General features: G+C 41.4%; 1 protein-coding gene across 1 annotated transcript in view; it reads right to left on the bottom strand.

The window, feature by feature from the left end:
• The window catches only part of LOC311223437 (RNA polymerase II elongation factor ELL-like), a gene marked incomplete at its 5' end in the record, with an annotated part of 117,207 nt that overhangs the window by 24,870 nt on the left and 73,372 nt on the right, over positions 1-18,965 (bottom strand). Inside the window, 2 exons of the mRNA XM_084308224.1 lie at positions 10,019-10,335; positions 18,672-18,835. Coding sequence (XP_084164350.1) covers positions 10,019-10,335; positions 18,672-18,835 — 481 coding nt within the window. The remainder of the gene's footprint in view (positions 1-10,018; positions 10,336-18,671; positions 18,836-18,965) is intronic.

Here is an 18,965-nt window from a genome sequence, read left to right as displayed (position 1 = left end):
AATCTCGCCAGATTGCCTTTCTCTGAGGACCATCCATCTTTCAGCAGCCTGCTGACAGAACCAGCCCGCCCCGCACAGCAAACACAATCTCCCCAGCAGAGATAATTACAGCCCGACCTAATTACACACAGGCATGAATGCACGTGCCCCCACACACACACACACACACACACACACACACACACACACAGTATGCATGCACTCCACGCACACACAAGCAGATACACACACACACACACACACACACACACACACACACACACAGTATGCATGCACTCTACGCACACACAAGCAGATACACACACACACACACACACACACACACACACACACACACACCTATTTACTGTACATGCATGCACACATAATCAAAAGCAAGCAATATACACACACACACACACACACACACACACACACACACACACACACACACACACACACAAGCAAACCTATTTACTGTACATGCACTGCACACGTGTGCATGTGCAAGAAGCAAGCACACACACACATGTTTTAGGAAATACCGAAACTTATTATTGTGTGCTGGGAAACGGCATATAGAATAAACAGCCCCTAAATTAGATCACGTTTCAATTAATGCATGAGTGGTCCTAAGCTGACAGTCCTTGTTAGATCTCTGCTTTATAAACTCACTGCTCATTTCTTACACAATTACATTTCCTTTTTCATATGCTGAAACATACAGTGGCTTGTATTCCTTGGCTGGATAGACACAGAACAGAAACCCTCTGGGAACCTGACGTGAGGGTTTTCATTGTTTTGAGGGCAATGAGGAAGGTGAAATGTTGGTTGAGCTGGGTAATATGGGGGGGGGGGGGGGGGTCCCCATGGATCTCACAATTCCATTCGGATTATTAGAACTACGATTCAATTAAAGGATTCTTCATGCATCACAATTTCTGTTTCAATCCTATTCAGTAGGGGCTGGGCAACTAATCAAAAAAGATTTTTCAATTAGGATTTTGGCAAACGATTATGAAAACAAGATAATCGACTTTTAGCCAAGTCATGTTTTTAAGCCTGGTTAAGCCTTTGAGTGAGGTCAGGTTTTTCAGTTGAATTACTGTATATTTAAAGTTCAAGGAAATATACAAAAATAAATGCATGATGTTTCTAAAGTGAGTGAGTAATCGTGTTAAATAATGGTGATCTCAATATTGACCAACATAATCGTGATTTAGATTTTACATAATCGTGATTATGATTTTACATAATCGAGCAGCCCTACTATTCAGTACATTGTGATTTTTTTTTTTTTTTTTTTTTTACGTCTCTCACTGCATATTACCACTAAGTATGCATGGTTAAAAACTGAATCAGAATTGACTTATTAGAGGATTAGTGAACCAAACACTGAACTTACATGATAAATTTAGCATTTTGTGCATTGATGCAGAATTGTCAAAGGCTAGAATTGTGTGTAGCCTGTGTGTGTTGCCTGTGTGTGCAGCATGTGTGTGTATCCTGTGTGTGTAGCCTTCATAATTCCTCACTATTTCCCAACAGACGTTTTCTGTGGTAAATTATTCAGCATCATGCCACTGCAGACAGTAACATTTGGTGTGTGTTTGGTTGCTTAATTTGAGGCACACAACTTGACTCGAGGCAGCGTGGCTGCCTACAGTACCAAGCAGCAAAACAAGCCTGCGATTCACACAGGGTTACTGTATGCAGATGACCTGCAAAAGGACACTGAAAAAGAAACTACTGTATGTGCAATGTAATTGGAGATCAACAAGTCGTGAGTGGAACTTGATGGGATTACATCTAAAGTGGACTATAATATGGAGAATCAATTAAGCAAGAGCCTCACTTTGTTTTGAAAAGTGGTGGGGACACTTTTTTCAGATTAAAAAAGCATGTAAAATACACTAGTGCTGCATCTGTTAGCAACACCTGGAGATACAGGATTTACACCGACAGGCTACAGCCTAATCACAACCTTCAGGACATTATCAAGAGGCCTATTGGGGCTGGGCGATATGGCCAAAAATGATATCACAATATCGATATCGATAATGATATGATATGATATCACTCTATATCTATAATTATCGATATTGTTCTAAGTATTACAAAAAAATCTTAATTTTTTTTTAACAACAAATGTATGTTTATTTTGCAGCAATTCTTTGTCGTTGCCGCCATCTTTAGTGTTACATCCCCTCACACTCCAGTTCTCAGGCTGCAGCTGGTTTGAAAGCTAAAGTAAACAGGCTTCTCTGCTCCTGGCTGTGGCTCCAGGGGAGTTGAATAGTTCTGGCTCTGCTAGTTTCTTTTCTATCTTTTGGCGCTTTTTTGGTGGACAAACCACCGCACATGTGCACCGTGACTCGTGACTGGAGTCTAGCTCTGCTAGCACACATAGCCAACTGTGTACAGACGGTTTCAAACTGTATTTTACATTAGAAAGCAAACAAAATAAATGGACAAGAGAAAATAAAATCTCAATTTGGTCAGTATTGTCATTTAGACATGCAAAGCCATTACTTTAAGTTGCAGGCAAGATAGTCTGTCCACTGTTTCTCTGGTTATAAAACTGCCCTGTTGAAAAAAAAAGATTTTCAATCTATTAATCAATCAAAGCGGGGAACATAGAACCCAGGGAACATAGGACCCGGGGAACATAGGGATGATCCCATAAAACTGCCCTGTTAGAGGTAAAAAAAAAATATATATAAGATTTTATTGATTTTATTTTCATTATCAATCGATATCGATTATTAAAATATATCGCGATGATTATCGTTATCGTTTTATCGCCCAGCCCTAAGGCCTATATCTTCTATCATACAGGATTTACACCACATGATTGCAACAATATCAACATAGCCAACAGAACTCAATGGCATAAGCACAGACATACGTTCAGATTCAGATTCTTCCATCAATCACACACACACACACATACACAGAGTGATCAATTAATTATGCATATAGACCGATAGCAGATAACATGGGCCTGAGTAGTGAATGCATGGAGATTGAACAGGCTCACAGAGTTGGCCAATTCCAACAACATGGCAGACCCAGACCAATTATCATCAAATATCTATGCTTCAAAGACAGATAATCCATCATCTCTGCAGCAAGAAGGCTAAAAGGAACCAACATCTTTGTCAATGAAGACTTTTCGGACATAGTAAATATAGTAGTAACATAGTAAAAAATAGGCTTCCTCGGCTGAAGTATGACAAACTGGTTAGAGAGGCTGGCCCAGGGGGTCAGACCCAGGCAAACTGAGCAGACTGGCTTGGTTCTTAACTCGGGTAGGACAGCGTTTATAATGTGACTTTGTATAAACCATGTCTCTGGGTTTTGAGAAAGGTTTAAAGATTGCACATCTTAACATCTGTAGTTTAAAGCATAAAGTGCATAATCTCTCAATATTACTCAACAATGATAATATAAATGTGATTGTGATTTCAGAGACACATTTAGATATATCTGTGGAAGACTCTGAAGTAGCTATATAAGCATGGGGGGGGGGGGGGGGGTGAGTCGCTATATATGTACACAGTTAGGGTGAGAAATTATCTAATGAATCCCTGATAGAAGCCCTTTGGCTTCAAATTCACTTCCTGCATATTAATCCATTACTTGTTGGTTGTTGCTATAGGCTCTAGTGTACAACACACTGGTGATGTATGTGTTATGCTTCAGAAAGTTACAGATACAGATAGAGACCTAAACATTGACCGACTTTCTCCCACCTGTGCTCTGAAAGAGAGATTACTAGTTGTAATGAATGTATGTAATGTGACTCAGGTGATGAAGATTCCTACCAGGGTGTGCTCCAACATGTCTGGGGTTACTATCATCTACGTGCATAGACCATTTACACTAATGCCAGTGAGCTCTGCTCAAAGGCCATATCCATCCCTATTGGTTTTAGCAACCACAATATAGTGGCAGTTGCAAGGACAGAAGGTCGGGCCAAGGATTGTGTTTCAAAGATAATTTAAATCCTTTTGTGAAGGTGATACAAAAGAAAAGATCTACAGTGGTAGAGTATGTGTTGTGAATGATAAAGGTGTTGCACTTCAGATGTTCACAGAAATGTTACCGACTGTTGCTGATAAACATTCACCAATAAAACGGTTCACTGTAAAGATAACTTTTTGCCGGGATGAAATTAAACTAACTCCGATAAAATCAGGTGACTAAATTACAGGAATAAATACTGTGCACTCAGAAATATAATGTCACGAAAGTGAACAGACTGAAAAAGATATCTCATTATCAAAACAAGATTTATGAACTGAAGAATGATGGAAAGAGATGATGGAATACCTTTAATGACATATTAGGCAGGTTAAAAGCTAATAGTCCTTCCTTCATAGAGTCAGATGGTGCATTCGTTACATAACCCCACATAATTGCCAACTATTTTAATGACTTCTTTATAGGGATGCACCGAATGGGAAATTCTTGGCCGAAACCGATACCGAAAATAGAAAACAGTTGGCCGAAAGCCGAAAGGCCGAAAATGATTCATAGAATAGATTTTTTTTACCAATGTTGTGGAACATTATGATTATGGAAAAATATATGATTATGGCAAAACTTAACTTAAATAATAAATAATCACTATTATGGGTCCATAAAACATTTATTCAGCCCTTCTGAATGCATACAGTACATTAATTCCATCTTTTCTCTGGCTGCCGCAGCGGACATCTGTGCTCTACTGAGCGCACCTTTCTAGTCCCCAGCTGAATGTGCTCGCTTGACTTTGGCACAGTAGACGCGCGACAGACAGACAGCGTCAATGTGAGAAACACAATCCACCCCCCCTCTCGCTCTGAATAATATGCATATTAGATCACTCAGTGATTAACCGTGACGGGCAAAGTAAATAATATAGTAAATAAGGATATAAAAGCATGTTAAAGACACATTTATTGGACGCGTTGCGCGCAGAGTGTACATAGAAACAGCGCGACTCCCGACAGCGCGACATCATCACAACAACACGCGAATAATATGCATATTAGATCACTCCTACCGCGACGGGCATATAGTAAATAAGGATATAAAAGCATGTTAAAGACGCATTTATTGGACGCGTTGCGCGCAGAGTTTACATAGAAACAGCGCGACTCCCGACAGCGCGACATCATCACAACAACACGCGAGGTTGTTAGGTTGGCCTCTACTTCCTCAGGCGCCTAAGGAAGTTCCAAGTCAGTCAGAAGATCCTTAAGAACTTCTACTCATGTACAATAGAGAGCATCCTGACTGGCAACATCACCTCCTGGTTTGGGAATAGCACGGCACAAGACCGAAGCAGACTACAAAGAGTGACACGTTCAGCCGAACGCACAATTGGAGGGGGGCTCCCCACCCTCCAGAACATTTACAACAAGCGGTGCAGGGGCAAGGCTAAGAGAATCATTAAAGACTCCAGTCACCCGAACAACTGCCTCTTTGAACTGCTGCGGTCAGGCAAGCGATACCGGAGTCTCAAGGCGAGCACAGAAAGACTCAGAAGAAGCTTCTATCCCCAGGCCATCAGGCTGCTAAACGAACAATGAACACTACACAACAACAACCATCAAACGCACATAGCACACACATCCACACGCACACACTCACTTTAAACAAACACACTGTAGCACCCACTCCACACACTTTATAGCACACACTCACTTTAAACAAACACACTGTAGCACCCACTCCCCACACTTTATATTTATTGATGAAGGATTGCACTACAACTCGTACACCTTACTGTAAATTGTACCTAAATTGTACCTCATCCCATTTCTGCTTTGCACTATATAGTATTGTACATTAGTACACTGCATAGTATTGTATATTATATGGTAACTCAGTTACGTCTATTCTGCATCGAACATTGTACATATGTCTATACTGAACACTGTGACCTCATTTTCTACTTCTAAATTACATGCTATACTATGTTATTTGATACTATCTTGTCTAGCACACTCTCTGGAGCGTAACAGTAAGAAGCATTTTGTATGAAAGTATTCTGTACTTCTGTATGACAACTATTAAAGAAACTTGAAAACTTGAAACTTGTTTCTGTTTCGGTGATATATTTTCGGTGAAGCCATTTTTTGCCATTTTCGGCCGAAAACTTTCGGTGCCGAAATTTCGGTGCATCCCTACTTCTTTATTGAAAAGGTTGATAGTCTCTAATATATTAAATGAACACCTCAGATGGTGAACTATCAGAAAAACGAATTAAAGAATGTATGTTGAATGTATATGTATATGAAAAACAGAGATTGTAGATTTAACTTCAAACCTACTACTACTGGAGGAGGTAAAAGAAAAACGTCTGCTGTCAGTAACAAATGATGAACAATCTGGACTGGATAACCTTCACGGTAAATGAGTAAGAATGACAGCTGAATATGTTGCAGAACCAGCATGAAGGAAAGTGTTTTCCACTGTATTCCAAGAACCTTAGTACGGCGAACAGCAGACCTATTAGTATTCTCCCTGTTCTTAGTAAACTTATGGAAAGACTGGTCTTTTTTTAAACTCTATTTTGAGTAATGTTTCTGTCAATGGGCCCAACACCAAGTTTCAACATGCCTATAAAGAAGGCCACTCAACCTGTATTGCATTAACACAAATGACTGCTGAATGGATGAGTCAAATTGATGATAAAATAGTTGTTGGTGCCGTCTAGCTTCAGTGCAAAATGCTGTCAGCTGGATGGAAAGTTACTTGACTTTGTGGGTGCAGTGTTTCCTTGAATGGTAGTTTTTCACCGACAAGGAAGCTGCCTGGGTCCTCTCCTCAAAACTAACGCCTTATCCCTTGTTTTGAACAGGGCAGTTATGATGATGTATGCTGATGATTCAACATTATATAAGTCCACTAATCTAAATAAAGTTCTGTAAAGTGAACTTGAATGTGTGTAATTGGGTGGAAAATAATAGGCTAGTGCTAAATGTATCTAAGGCTACGTTTAGACGAGCGTTTTGGGATGGAAGTCTGAACAGAAACTGCAAAAGTCGTCTTGCGGTTTCACTTTTAATTTTGCGTTTAGACGAGCGTTTTGGGGTGGAATTCTCCGTGCAGACGAGGCTGTAACAACTCGAGACAACGGAGCCCCGCTGTCACACGATTGGCGCATATGTCACATGACGTGCTGTGAAGACCCGCCCTACTCTGCCTCTGATTCGCAGAGTGTGGGTGGGGAATGTGATTGGACCAAAGCAGAGTCACTTACAGACAGTGGGTCCAGTCATAATAGTTGTGATAGCCGCGGCACAGATTCTTGTGTATTTAAAAGTACTGCCAATGTAGCCTTCAGGTGATCGCCATGGATAGAATCAGACATGCTTTGTTTACGCTTCTAGGCTACTGGCGCATGCCTGTGATGTAAGCAGTAGGCGCGACGAGAGCCTTGACGACCCTTTCGTCATCGTTTTATGCGGTTTGACAGTTTAGACGAGAGCGCAAAGGTTTACCGTTTCTAGGAATTCCACCCTGGAAGGTGGTCTCACTTTTTTACGGTTTCACCCCGTAAAAACGCCGTTTCCGTATAAACGAAAGGCACATCTGAAAAAATATTTTTGCGGATTCACCTGCTAGCGTTTCCGTCTAAACGGGGGCTAAAACAAGTGTATTGTCTTTGCTACTCTCCCTCTCAACGAAGGGTATAGCTTTGGAGCATGGTCCATGAAGCCAGCTTTTTAGGTGTCCCTCTGGACACCTGGGCCCTCATTCATCAACGTGACGTAGAATATGTTCTATTTCCACACGTAAGCACAGAATGTAGAATCAGTGCACGCACAGAAAAATCGGGATTCACCACACGTGCGTACGCAGGTTCTACGCACACCTGTCATGATGAATATGACTTTGATCCTACGTTTGAGCTCGTGCACTGTTTTAAGTATTTGCATACCAGAACCGCCCCGATTAACCATATACGGTAATGGAATACCCCCATGAAATGTGGAAAAATGGACTAAGCCGAGGGAAGCGTGTCATGAGACAGGCTCACAGACGTGTACACTTACGTGATGTCGGATATGATATCTATTAACCATTGCTGCCTGGGCAGCGCAAACACTAATAAAGACCGCGCTGGAATATGACTGCCTTTTCCCGTGTTGTTTGATTAATACCCAGGGATTAAAGTTCTCCTCAATTTTATTCCAAATCGCGATGGATCTTCTGTCAATTTTCTACCTGCTGCATATGATTTCTAGAGGCATACTACAATCTATTTTGATGTCAGTATTGGGTAGCCTATATAAACAATAATACGAGAGCATATACAAGAACAATGAATCTCACTGCATGTATGATGTAGCCTGCCTTTCAATACATGAACTTGAATTCCATCATGTTTGTGTGCGGGACTCACAAGGCTGTTGTCACAATGGGTGGTACCGGTACAGTAATAACAGTCCACACAATATCACGATGGACCATGCCATAGCCTATGTTCTATTAGGACATGATCTGTGACGACAAATGTTCTAGAATGTTTAATTAAGATATCATACTCTGACAGCATGCCTATGATCAACAAAAACGCGAACTTGAATCCCATCATATACATAGTCTGTCGTCTGTCCACTATCTGGTGTCATTGCAATGCGTTTTCTATTCTTTCTTATACAGTAAAAAGGGGGAAGAACACTATATCGTGGGTGTTCATATGACTTGTATTCTGCTTACAGCTTCGAAATTCCACTTGTTTCGTTTAACGTAAAGCCTTTTAAATATAATCAAAACGTTCCCATGTTTCTGCGGTCTGTGCGCAAAATAATAACGAGTTGAGATACGCGGAGCGCAGTCAGTCAGTAGCCTACACCCCGTATATTCCGATAACGCTATATAAACCATGCTGCATTCATTCTGAGAGAAAGATCTATTATTCCAAATGCTATTTATAGGGTTTTGACCATAATTACACTACTGTTGCTATTTTACAATGAACTATAATGAATTACGGTTCATACAGAACATGCCAGTGTTGAAACTAATGCACAGAAGCTCATTTCCTTGTTGTAATAATATATTCTACCACTGGGCGTCAGCTAAGTGTGCTCCGAGCTGTGCGTAGACATAAGCACTAAGTCAAGTTCAAGTTGAAATTGATGAATCCCACTCTTTGCTTAGAAATGATCGTACGCACAGGTTAAGCACAAATCTGTGCGTAAGACACGTTGATGAATGAGGGCCCTGGTCTTGTCATATGAATAAGGCTGTAGCTAAGATGGGAAGGGCAGTGTCTGTCATCAGGAGGTTGTGCTTATTTCCTGACTCATCACTCAATTAGACAGGTTATACAACCGCTGGTTGTGTCTCATCTTCACTGTTGTTTGGTTGTTTGGTCAAGTGCGAGAAAAGTATATTTGAACAAGCTTTCAACTTGTGCAGAACAAAGCTGCACATCTAGCTCTTCACCGTCCCCTAATGTCTTAAATGGAATATTAAAATCTTGCATTTTAAATGGAATATTTAAAAATGGAAGGAATGAACAATGAAATTACGGCTCACCAGTCCAAGCTACTGGTATGAAGACATGCGTTAACCATCAATGAGAACTGCTCTGACATATGGGAGATAAATGAGAGAAATTACAAAAAGGAGCACATGGGGTGAAAGGGTTAAATTAAGGGGGAAACCTGGTAATAATTGTAGCAGGATTGGTACATGATGCGGGTGTTGAGATCAGTGTGTGTGTGTGTGTGTGACTACATGCACAAACAGTGTGCAAGTGCTTACGTAATCTGTTTATATAAATGTGTAGAATCTGTGTAGGTGAACAAAATTAGTAAGCAATAAAAACTTAAACTAAACTGAATTAATGTGTTTGAAATTCGACGTAACCTTAACCTTAATGTTAGGCACAGGCATGTATTGGTTAAGGGTACGCTTAAGTTAAGGGTTCGGCTAGGGAATGAATGCCAGTAAAGGCAACGTATGTAAACATGTGCATACTAACGTGCATACTAACATACACTCAAGGGCACATGCATCTGTGTGTGCATACCTCCTCCAGCACGGCCCCCAGGTCAGCCTTGTCCTTGGGGTCCGCTCCCTCCCTCTCCGGCACGGTGCCGCCCGGCTCAGCCTTGTCCTTGGGGCCGGCCCTCTCTCGCTCCAGCCACAGCAGCAGCTCCGGCTTCCTGTATGGCTTCAGGGCCAGGAGGTGGATGATCCTCTCCCTCAGGGGCCTCTGGGTGAGGGGCCCCTGGAGCCCGGTGCCGCCGCCACCGCCGCTCCTGCGGTTGTTGGGTGAGCTCTTGTGGAGGCCGTTCTCCAAGGTGGGCAGAGGGGCCGGTCTCTTTTGGAACTTCACACATTTGCCTGCATGGACACAGCGGAGGAGGTAGAGAGTTAAGTCACATGATGGGTTCTTTACTGTGTCGATTTATTGTCTCAACCACAGCGTGACAGAATGAAGAGAGAGAAAAGAGAAAGAACACAAAGAGACCGAGAGACAAGGAACTAGGGCTGACCCCTATAAGTCGATTAGTCGACTAATCGGTCGAAAGGAGCCGTAGTCGACTGGCCAACCTCTTAGTCGAATATATATATAAAAAATATATAAAAAAAATTGAATATTTTTTTATTTTTTTTATCATTCTTTCCAAAAGAAAAGAGGCCTAGAAGCGTGGCTAACGCTAATGGCATGCATACCAGAGGCTAACTGCCTACGAAAACAGGCACAGAGGCACTGAAGAGGATTTCACCCATCTAATGAACACACTAGACTAGACAAATATCAAGATGTATCCATCAGTGGACCAATTGCATGCTTTTGCAGAGGACAAGAAGCCTTCAGTCGACTCCTTCAGACATTAAGCACCCCCCACAGCCCAAATGGAATGATACAATTTTTTATTTAAAATTTAAAATGTAAAAATATTATACTTTTTTTTTGTCGACCAATAGTCGACTAACGGCACATTTTGGCCTATCATAGTCGACCATCCAAATCCTTAGTCGGGGACAGCCCTACAAGGAACACACATACAAGGACAGGGAGAGGTAGGGCAGGGGAGGGGAGAACAGTCCATGGATGGGTGGAATGTCACTACAGTATAGGCTACTTTGTTGGCGGTGTGAAAATATGCAGACAAACATTCATATATTTGGAACCGTTTGTGTTATTATTGTATCTGAATCTCTCCGTCGCATAAAGGCTGGCTGGCAGTGCGTGTTCCGCAAGTGCAATGGTATGATCTATAGTTCAGAGTTGATCAGAGTTTAGGCTCGTGAAGGAAGGAAGGCTTGTGAACTATAGCACACCGTTACAGTAGGGGGGGATTTAAACATTCACTTTAAACACTTAAACATGACACCATATTTATTTTACATTTGCACTACCTCTTTTACCTCATTACAGAAGACCGGTTTGACTAGGGCTGTCTTTCTCAACTAACTGTCACAATTAAATAAATAAGATAGATTATTATGATAATAATGCTTTTCAACTGAACTGTTCAATTAAAGTTTGTTTTATAGTTTTGGGAATCCGATTACTTCACTGAGTTTGAGACTTTGCTACTGATCAAAATAATAGTAACCAACCATGCCAACCCTGTCTACAGCCAGTGAATCCTGCAATCCAATATGCATTTGTTTATTTTTAATCCGTACTGCACATCCATTGCATTGGTGTGTGTTTAGTGCTAATTGCGTTGCCCATCCTCTGTACTGTACTGAAATACCGTAATTCCTCTAATAGTAACCGGTATTCAATTAAAAACCGGGTCTCTATTAATGACCGGGTGCGCTGTTGAGCTAAGCAATTATAAGCCGGCCTCCTAATACAAGCCGGGTTTCATGTATATTAGAGTTATTGTTGTTATATGCTGGCCTGGCTGTGCAGTAAATACCATATAATGGTATGGTGTTAATGTTTACCAAGAGAGTAAGCCTACCTCAGAATTGTATAAAACGAAGTTATTATTATTATACCAGTATTGTGATTGCACTATTTTACTTTATTTAACTTTTTTTGACCACCTGTAATTGCACTGTTTACTACCGTATTTCATACAGTACTTGCTTGGTTTCAATAAATGAACCCAGTACATTTTACTGGGTTCAAACTGACACAAAATGTTGATTTATTCATTATGATCTGTTTGAAAATTTGAAATATAGGCCTCTCTCTTATACATGCCTCCTCCTAATACAAGCCTGGTATCCGCTACAGTTGAAACAAATACAAGCCGGGGTTACTATTAGAGGAATTACGGTAGTACATGCTAGGCTATAGGCAGAGCAGCTCCCTCGCCATGTTAATCCCATTACAGGTTAAGCTCTACTTTGAAGGTCAGAGCAGGGTAGAGGCACCAGGAAAGCTCCCCACCACAAAGTATGAGCTGTGAGGAGATAATAACGCTATCCACGATCATTAGCCTTATAGCCGCCTACTACCAGTCATCAGATCTTCATGAAAAAAGACATTGAATTATGCAATGATTACGGTGTGATGTGGCGAGCGTCAGAAGAGGGGCCTGTGTGACGAGCCCTGGCATGTCTGGAGCCACGTTCGTCCGGAGGCAGGAGGCAGGAGAGTCCCCCCCGTGGGGTACATCTGTTCGGATCCCATCATCACGTCAAGGCCGCGCGACGTTGCACAATACACAGCTAGTCTAAAACCGTCCCAAACCTCCCCCGGGCCAGAGGCGTTCCTCCTCCCTGCTGCTGCTACAGCGCTGATAGGGGGTCTAGGATGGTGCCAAGGAACGAAGTTGCGTAAACGGAGTAAGAGCTTGGAGGGGAAAGAAGAAATGAGAGAACAGCATGGCTTGCCAGCGCATGTCTCCCTCTCCTCACATGACGATGGATATTGGATTTACTGTTGCTTGGATGTTGGAGATCAGGTGACGACGTCGGCTGCTGGAATAGCAACTTCTTGATTTATTCAGTAACAGGAAGTGAAGAACAGCATCACTGAAGTCAAGTCATAGTATATGGACCGAATATAAGTCTGATTACTTAAAAGGTAACACAGGTCTGAGAGGTACACTGCTGGGTATATACAGTAAAAACACCTGCTTCTGACAAATAAGGCCAGATATTTGCAGCAAATTCAAATATCTCTTCACTGTTAGATTGGAATATTGGAACCTATTCAACTCGATCGAATGACTGGATGGTTCTTAGGGTTCCTCAAGTTTGTTCTGATCTAGGGAAGTCAGATTTTCCCTTTGATGCCTCTAATTCATGGCATGTCCTTCAACTCTCTCTGAAATTGGAGGTTCTCCCTTCCCTTGGTATGTTTAAACATATGATTTCAGACCATTGTGTGACTACCTGTAACTGTTTTAGTTGATCTTTTAAAATAATTTTAAACGTTTTTTATTTTTACTCTTTACCCGCGGGGGGGACGGGGGGGGGGACGGGTCGCCAGATGATTACAAACAAAGTTTAAAAAAATCCAAGATAATGTATATATATATCTTTTCTTAAAAAAAATTTTAGTCAGGCCACTGAACTTAGAAAAATCTACTTTGCATTTGATATATTGCAAATATATGCCATCACACACACTGGCATTTAAAGGGTTAGAATTATAAAATGAATATGTGGTGTTATGATCAGGGCTGAAGTTGAATAAAAGATTGTATTTTTTTCAATCTGACATTACAAAAAAACTGAAAATCCATCAAAATCAGTGTTGTTGCTAATCATACATGCTAGCCTGTTTTTTTAACAATAATTTGTGATGCCATCACAAACACTGGCATTTAAAGGGTACAAATAAAAAAATTCCTGCACCAGAATGCAGGAAATGAAATCTTTGTAACAAGAAATGTCCTGGTGGGGGACCCCCAGACCCCCTGCTTAAAAAGTGGCCTAACTGGGGCTATATTTTGCACTATATTTCCTGGCCTGAATGATTTCCCCAGTCCGGCCCTGGTTAAAAGCCTCCAATGCTTATTAGTGTGTGTGCGTTTGAACGTTTGCATGTTTCAACCATACATTTCCATTTAGATTTTTTTTTTATTATTATTATTACCTCCTATAATAGTGGGGATCGTGGCTCTCTGACACCGTTATTTGGGGGTCACGGCCTGAAAAGTTTGGGAACCCCTGTAATAGATCCCCCCCCCCCAATCTAGTTTCTAAAGCCAAATGGATGACATTTCCCCTCACTTAGAAGCCACACAGCTGTCATCCACATGCCCCGGGGAGGTAAGAGAATGAAAACTGAGGATGAAGAGGTGGTGGACTTAAGACGTGTGGCCCACAGAGTTAACATCCGGTCCTAACACCTCATACTATAGTCTACCAATATACTCTGTATGATAGCATGTACAACAGTGCTGTATATACGGCTTATTCACATTTATATTTTCAGTATATATATTTGTCTGAATATACCTGCATATAACCACTCTATATACACTTACTTATACACCTGTGTATAACCCATAGCTCAGTATGATAGCATGTACAATAATGCTGTGTATATAGTACCTTATATATTTATTTATTCTCACCGCATATATATCTATCCACACCTGTCTGTACTTACTGTAGTCCTTTCACATATCTGTAGATACTATATATATCTGTACATATCCTACTCTTACTAGTTACGCTGCTGGCCAGTATGACTACTACCATAGGCCTACTGTCTTATACATGCATCACTGTACATATTATACTACAACTGTGTACATACATATGATTAGCACTACACTAATTAGTAGTACTAATTTGTATATTTTGTACCCAGTTTAATCACCTGTACATTGTATATTGCTGCTGCACTCTACTGTTACATTTGCACTCTGGTTGGATGCCAAACTTATTTTCGTTATACTGTATTTGTTTGAGCTGTAATAATGACAATACATTTTAATCTAATCGAATCACACTGGCTTTGAAGAGCGTTCTTGCCTGCAAGAGGTTCTTTGTAGTGTAAACAGGAAAAATCTGAATTTGAATCCACCCACCTTTTCCCATTCTAATCAAAACAGCACTATAGCTCAAGTCCCAAGTTCAAAGAGTGTCACATGTTGTAGAACAGAACGTGAAATGCTAATGCTAAACAGTAACAGTGAAATGCTAATACTAAATGCTAAACAGTAACAGTGAAATGCTTTATGCTAAACAGTAACAGTGAAATGCTAATGCTAATGCTAAACAGTAACAGTGAAATGCTAAATGCTAAACAGTAACAGTGAAATGCTAATGCTAAACAGTAACAGTGAAATGCTAAATGCTAAACAGTAACAGTGAAATGCTAAATGCTAAACAGTAACAGTGAAATGCTAATGCTAATGCTAAACAGTTCAGTGAAATGCTAAATGCTAAACAGTTCAGTGAAATGCTAAATAGTAACAGTGAAATGCTAATACTAAATGCTAAACAGTAACAGTGAAATGCTAATACTAAATGCTAAACAGTAACAGTGCTAAATGCTAAACAGTAACAGTGAAATGCTAATCCTAAACACTAACAGTGAAATGCTAAATGCTAAACAGTAACAGTGAAATGCTAATGCTAAACAGTAACAGTTGAATGCCAATGCTAAACAGTAACTGTGAAATTAAATGCTAACACATTCTTCTGTCCTATAGTTCTCGGTCAAGCCATTCACAACGATAAGACAGATACTTTAGAAAGGCCTTGGCCAGAATGTTTGTGTAGTTGTTCTCTTTCTTCCCACAACATTGGTAACCGCTTTCAAAAGAAAACGCCTAATTTCTGTGCAGTAGTAACTGCAGGTGAAACACTGGAAAAGCATGATGGTACTTTTCCACTGTGACTTGATTTGAATAGCCTACATGGCAAGCAGAGACTGGCAGAAGTCAAGCCATGAAAAGATGCCACGACTAGATGAACCTACTGCCAAAACAAACCATGAACTAGGACTAAAACAATCAATCACTCAAACCACCTACAATAATCTGGTGAATGAATAATAACAGTGATTAATATCAATGACATTATTATACATAATCAGGGACATGGCCGAAATCAAGCAAAGCAACAAAAACAGCACTTATGAAATTAAAAAAATTTAAAACAAGGGGCATTCACCAATCTTACTACACAACATACACACTACACAAGTCTGGCTGGGAGTGCAGTGCTCTCTGGGGGAAAGCCTCATTTCTCAAGAGCCGCTTATTATAAGATGCTTGTCTGCTTTACAGACTTTTGACTGGAGGCCCTCATCTTCATCTTCTCACTTATAGTACGACTTTGCACAGTATTTATCCAAAGTTGTTAGTTTATAAAAAATAAAAAAAAATACTTTCCCCCTTGTCTGGCCTCAGTCAGTCAGTTCCAAATGTCCTCTCCTCCATCTTGCTCATAATCAAATCAAATCAAATGTATTTATAAGGCCCGACAACACACGTTAATGTCCCCATGGGCCGTACAAGTCTTCTTTAAACAAGTCAAGAAGAAAACATAACAATAAGTCAAGAACAGAACAAGAACACCATAAGGTCCAACAAATTTAAAATAAATGCATCCTCATCCTCATCTCCCTTTATCCTCCTCTGCAACTCTTCTGTGGGGTCTCAGCTTCTCCTTGTATTCCATCCTAGCTGTCTTCCTCGCTGCTGTTCTTTCTAGCCTCCATCTCATCTCCTTCAGCCAGCGACTCCGGTCTCTTCACAATCTCGATCTCCATTCCTCTTATCCTCACCTCACCTCCTCCACTCTTTTTTCCAAACTTTTTATTCCTCGCTCACCCACCGTACATTCTACCCACCTCAACGTCAGCAAAACGAAGGAACTACAGGCCGTGGACTACAGGAAGTCTCAGGAAGGAGAGCACGCTCCCCATTCACATCGGCGGGTCAGCGGTGGAGAGAGTCAACAGTTTCAGGTTCCTCGCGGTCAACATCAGCGAGGACCTGTCCTGGTCTCATCACACCGGCATCGTTGTCAAGACAGCGAGACAGCGGCTCTTCTTCCTCCATTGGTTGAGGAGATTCGGCATGGACTCCAGGATACTCTGCAACTTTTACCAGTGCACTATAGAGAGTATCCTGACTGGCTGCATCACTGCCTGGTACGGCAACTGCTCAGCCATCTACCGCAAGGCTCTGCCAAGGGTGGTGAAGTCAGCACAACACATCACCAGGACTGAGCTGCCAGCCACGGACGACCTCTACACGCAGAGGTGCAGAAGGAAAACCCAGAACATTCTCAGAAACCACAGTCACCCCAGCCACAAACTGTTCACTCTGCTACCGTCTGGCAAACGGTACCGGAGCATCCGCACAAGAACCAGCAGGTTGAGAGTAGGGCTGCACGATTAATCGATTTTAAATCGAAATAGCGATTTGGAATGATGCAATTATCAAATCGCAAAAAAAATATATATATCGCAATATTATTATTATTTTTTTATTATTTTGTTTTTATTTATTTAACCAGGAAGTCCCAAGGAGATACAAGATCGGTTTGGGAGAGGGAGGTAAGGGGTTTTAGATTGTGTGTTGTGAAGTTTAGACTTCAGAGAGGGAGAGTAAAGTACAGAAAAAAAGGTACCGTTGGGTACCGGTATCGATTCCCAGGTAAAAAGAAACATTTTCAGGCTCGGTGTCCCGAAAAGACCCACCGCGTAGGCCAGATGCAGATTTTCCCACAAGCCACAAGACTCCTGAACAAGGACAAGAACAGGAGATCTTGAACACACACAAACACGCACCCTGCACTGCACACTTTCTGTAAATAATTGACCATTTTATTGTAACTTACCTTATTTTATATTTTATTATAACTATAACTTACTACTACTACTTATTGTTACCATTCTTGTATTCATTGTTGTTTCTTAATTGTGCACAGTTGAGTCTGAGCTCGAAATACCAAAATGGCATTACCTGCAATGCCCCTGTATTGTTGTGTATTTGACAAATATAGAACTTGAACATGCTACTTCACCCAGCGGTAACATTATCTAAATACATTATAATCATACAGTAAATAAACAAACCTTCTGCCAAATATTGCACTTAGAGACGCCTTTCAGCAGTGCACCTTATCGAACGGAAATATTTCAGAAGAGGTCACGTGTGTTTTCACACATATTACAATAATCCAATTTATTAAATTTATGTCCAATGAATGATCTCTGTTACAGTCTAATAGCCTGCTGTTAAGTAGACGTAATGGATCGAATCTGTACTTAAAATGTATGACTCCCAATCAGTACCCGCAGTAGATAGATACAGAGAGAGACACAGAGAGAGACACAGACAGACAGACATTCAGACAGACAATCAGACAGACAGACAGACAGACAGACAGACAGACAGGCAGACAGAGACAGAGACAGAGACAGAGACAGAGACAGAGACAGAGACAGAGACAGAGACAGAGACAGAGACAGAGACAGAGACAGACAGACAGACAGACAGACAGACAGACAGACAGACAGACAGACAGACAGACAGAAGGTCAAGGTCAACTTTATTTATATAGCGCATTTAAAATCAACCGAAGTTGTACCAAAGTGCTGTACAATACAAAAACAGAAAATACTAAAGGAAATATAAAATACAGACAGACAGACAGACAGACAGACAGACAGACAGACAGACAGACAGACAGACAGACAGACAGACAGAACAGACAGACAGACAGACAGAAGACAGACAGACAGACAGACAGACAGACAGACAGACAGACAGACAGACGGACGCGTCTCTTACTTGGATGCGAGGCTCCCGGCTTTATCTCGATGGCCGAGCGGCTCCAGCTCTCCTTCTCCACCTGGGACATCCTGTCGCGGGTCATCTGGTACGAGTCGTCGGTGGCGCACACCGTGATCTTGTCCTGGATGCTGCCCTGTCCCTCCAGCGACTCCCTGCCCTCCCTGCAGAGCAACGGGTACACAGAGTCAGGATCACCCTGCCAGCTACAGAGAGATCTCCTCAACCCACCACCCCCCCCCCCCCCCAGTAAACACAGTGTGGATAAAGCCTCACAATGGGCGACTACTCGTT

This window comes from Notolepis coatsorum, assembly GCF_963971535.1.
Source record: "Notolepis coatsorum genome assembly, chromosome: 2".
NCBI classification, from domain to species: domain Eukaryota; kingdom Metazoa; phylum Chordata; class Actinopteri; order Aulopiformes; family Paralepididae; genus Notolepis; species Notolepis coatsorum.
The sequence above is the reverse complement of the archived record's forward strand: the minus strand, read 5'-3'. Positions and strand labels throughout refer to the sequence as shown.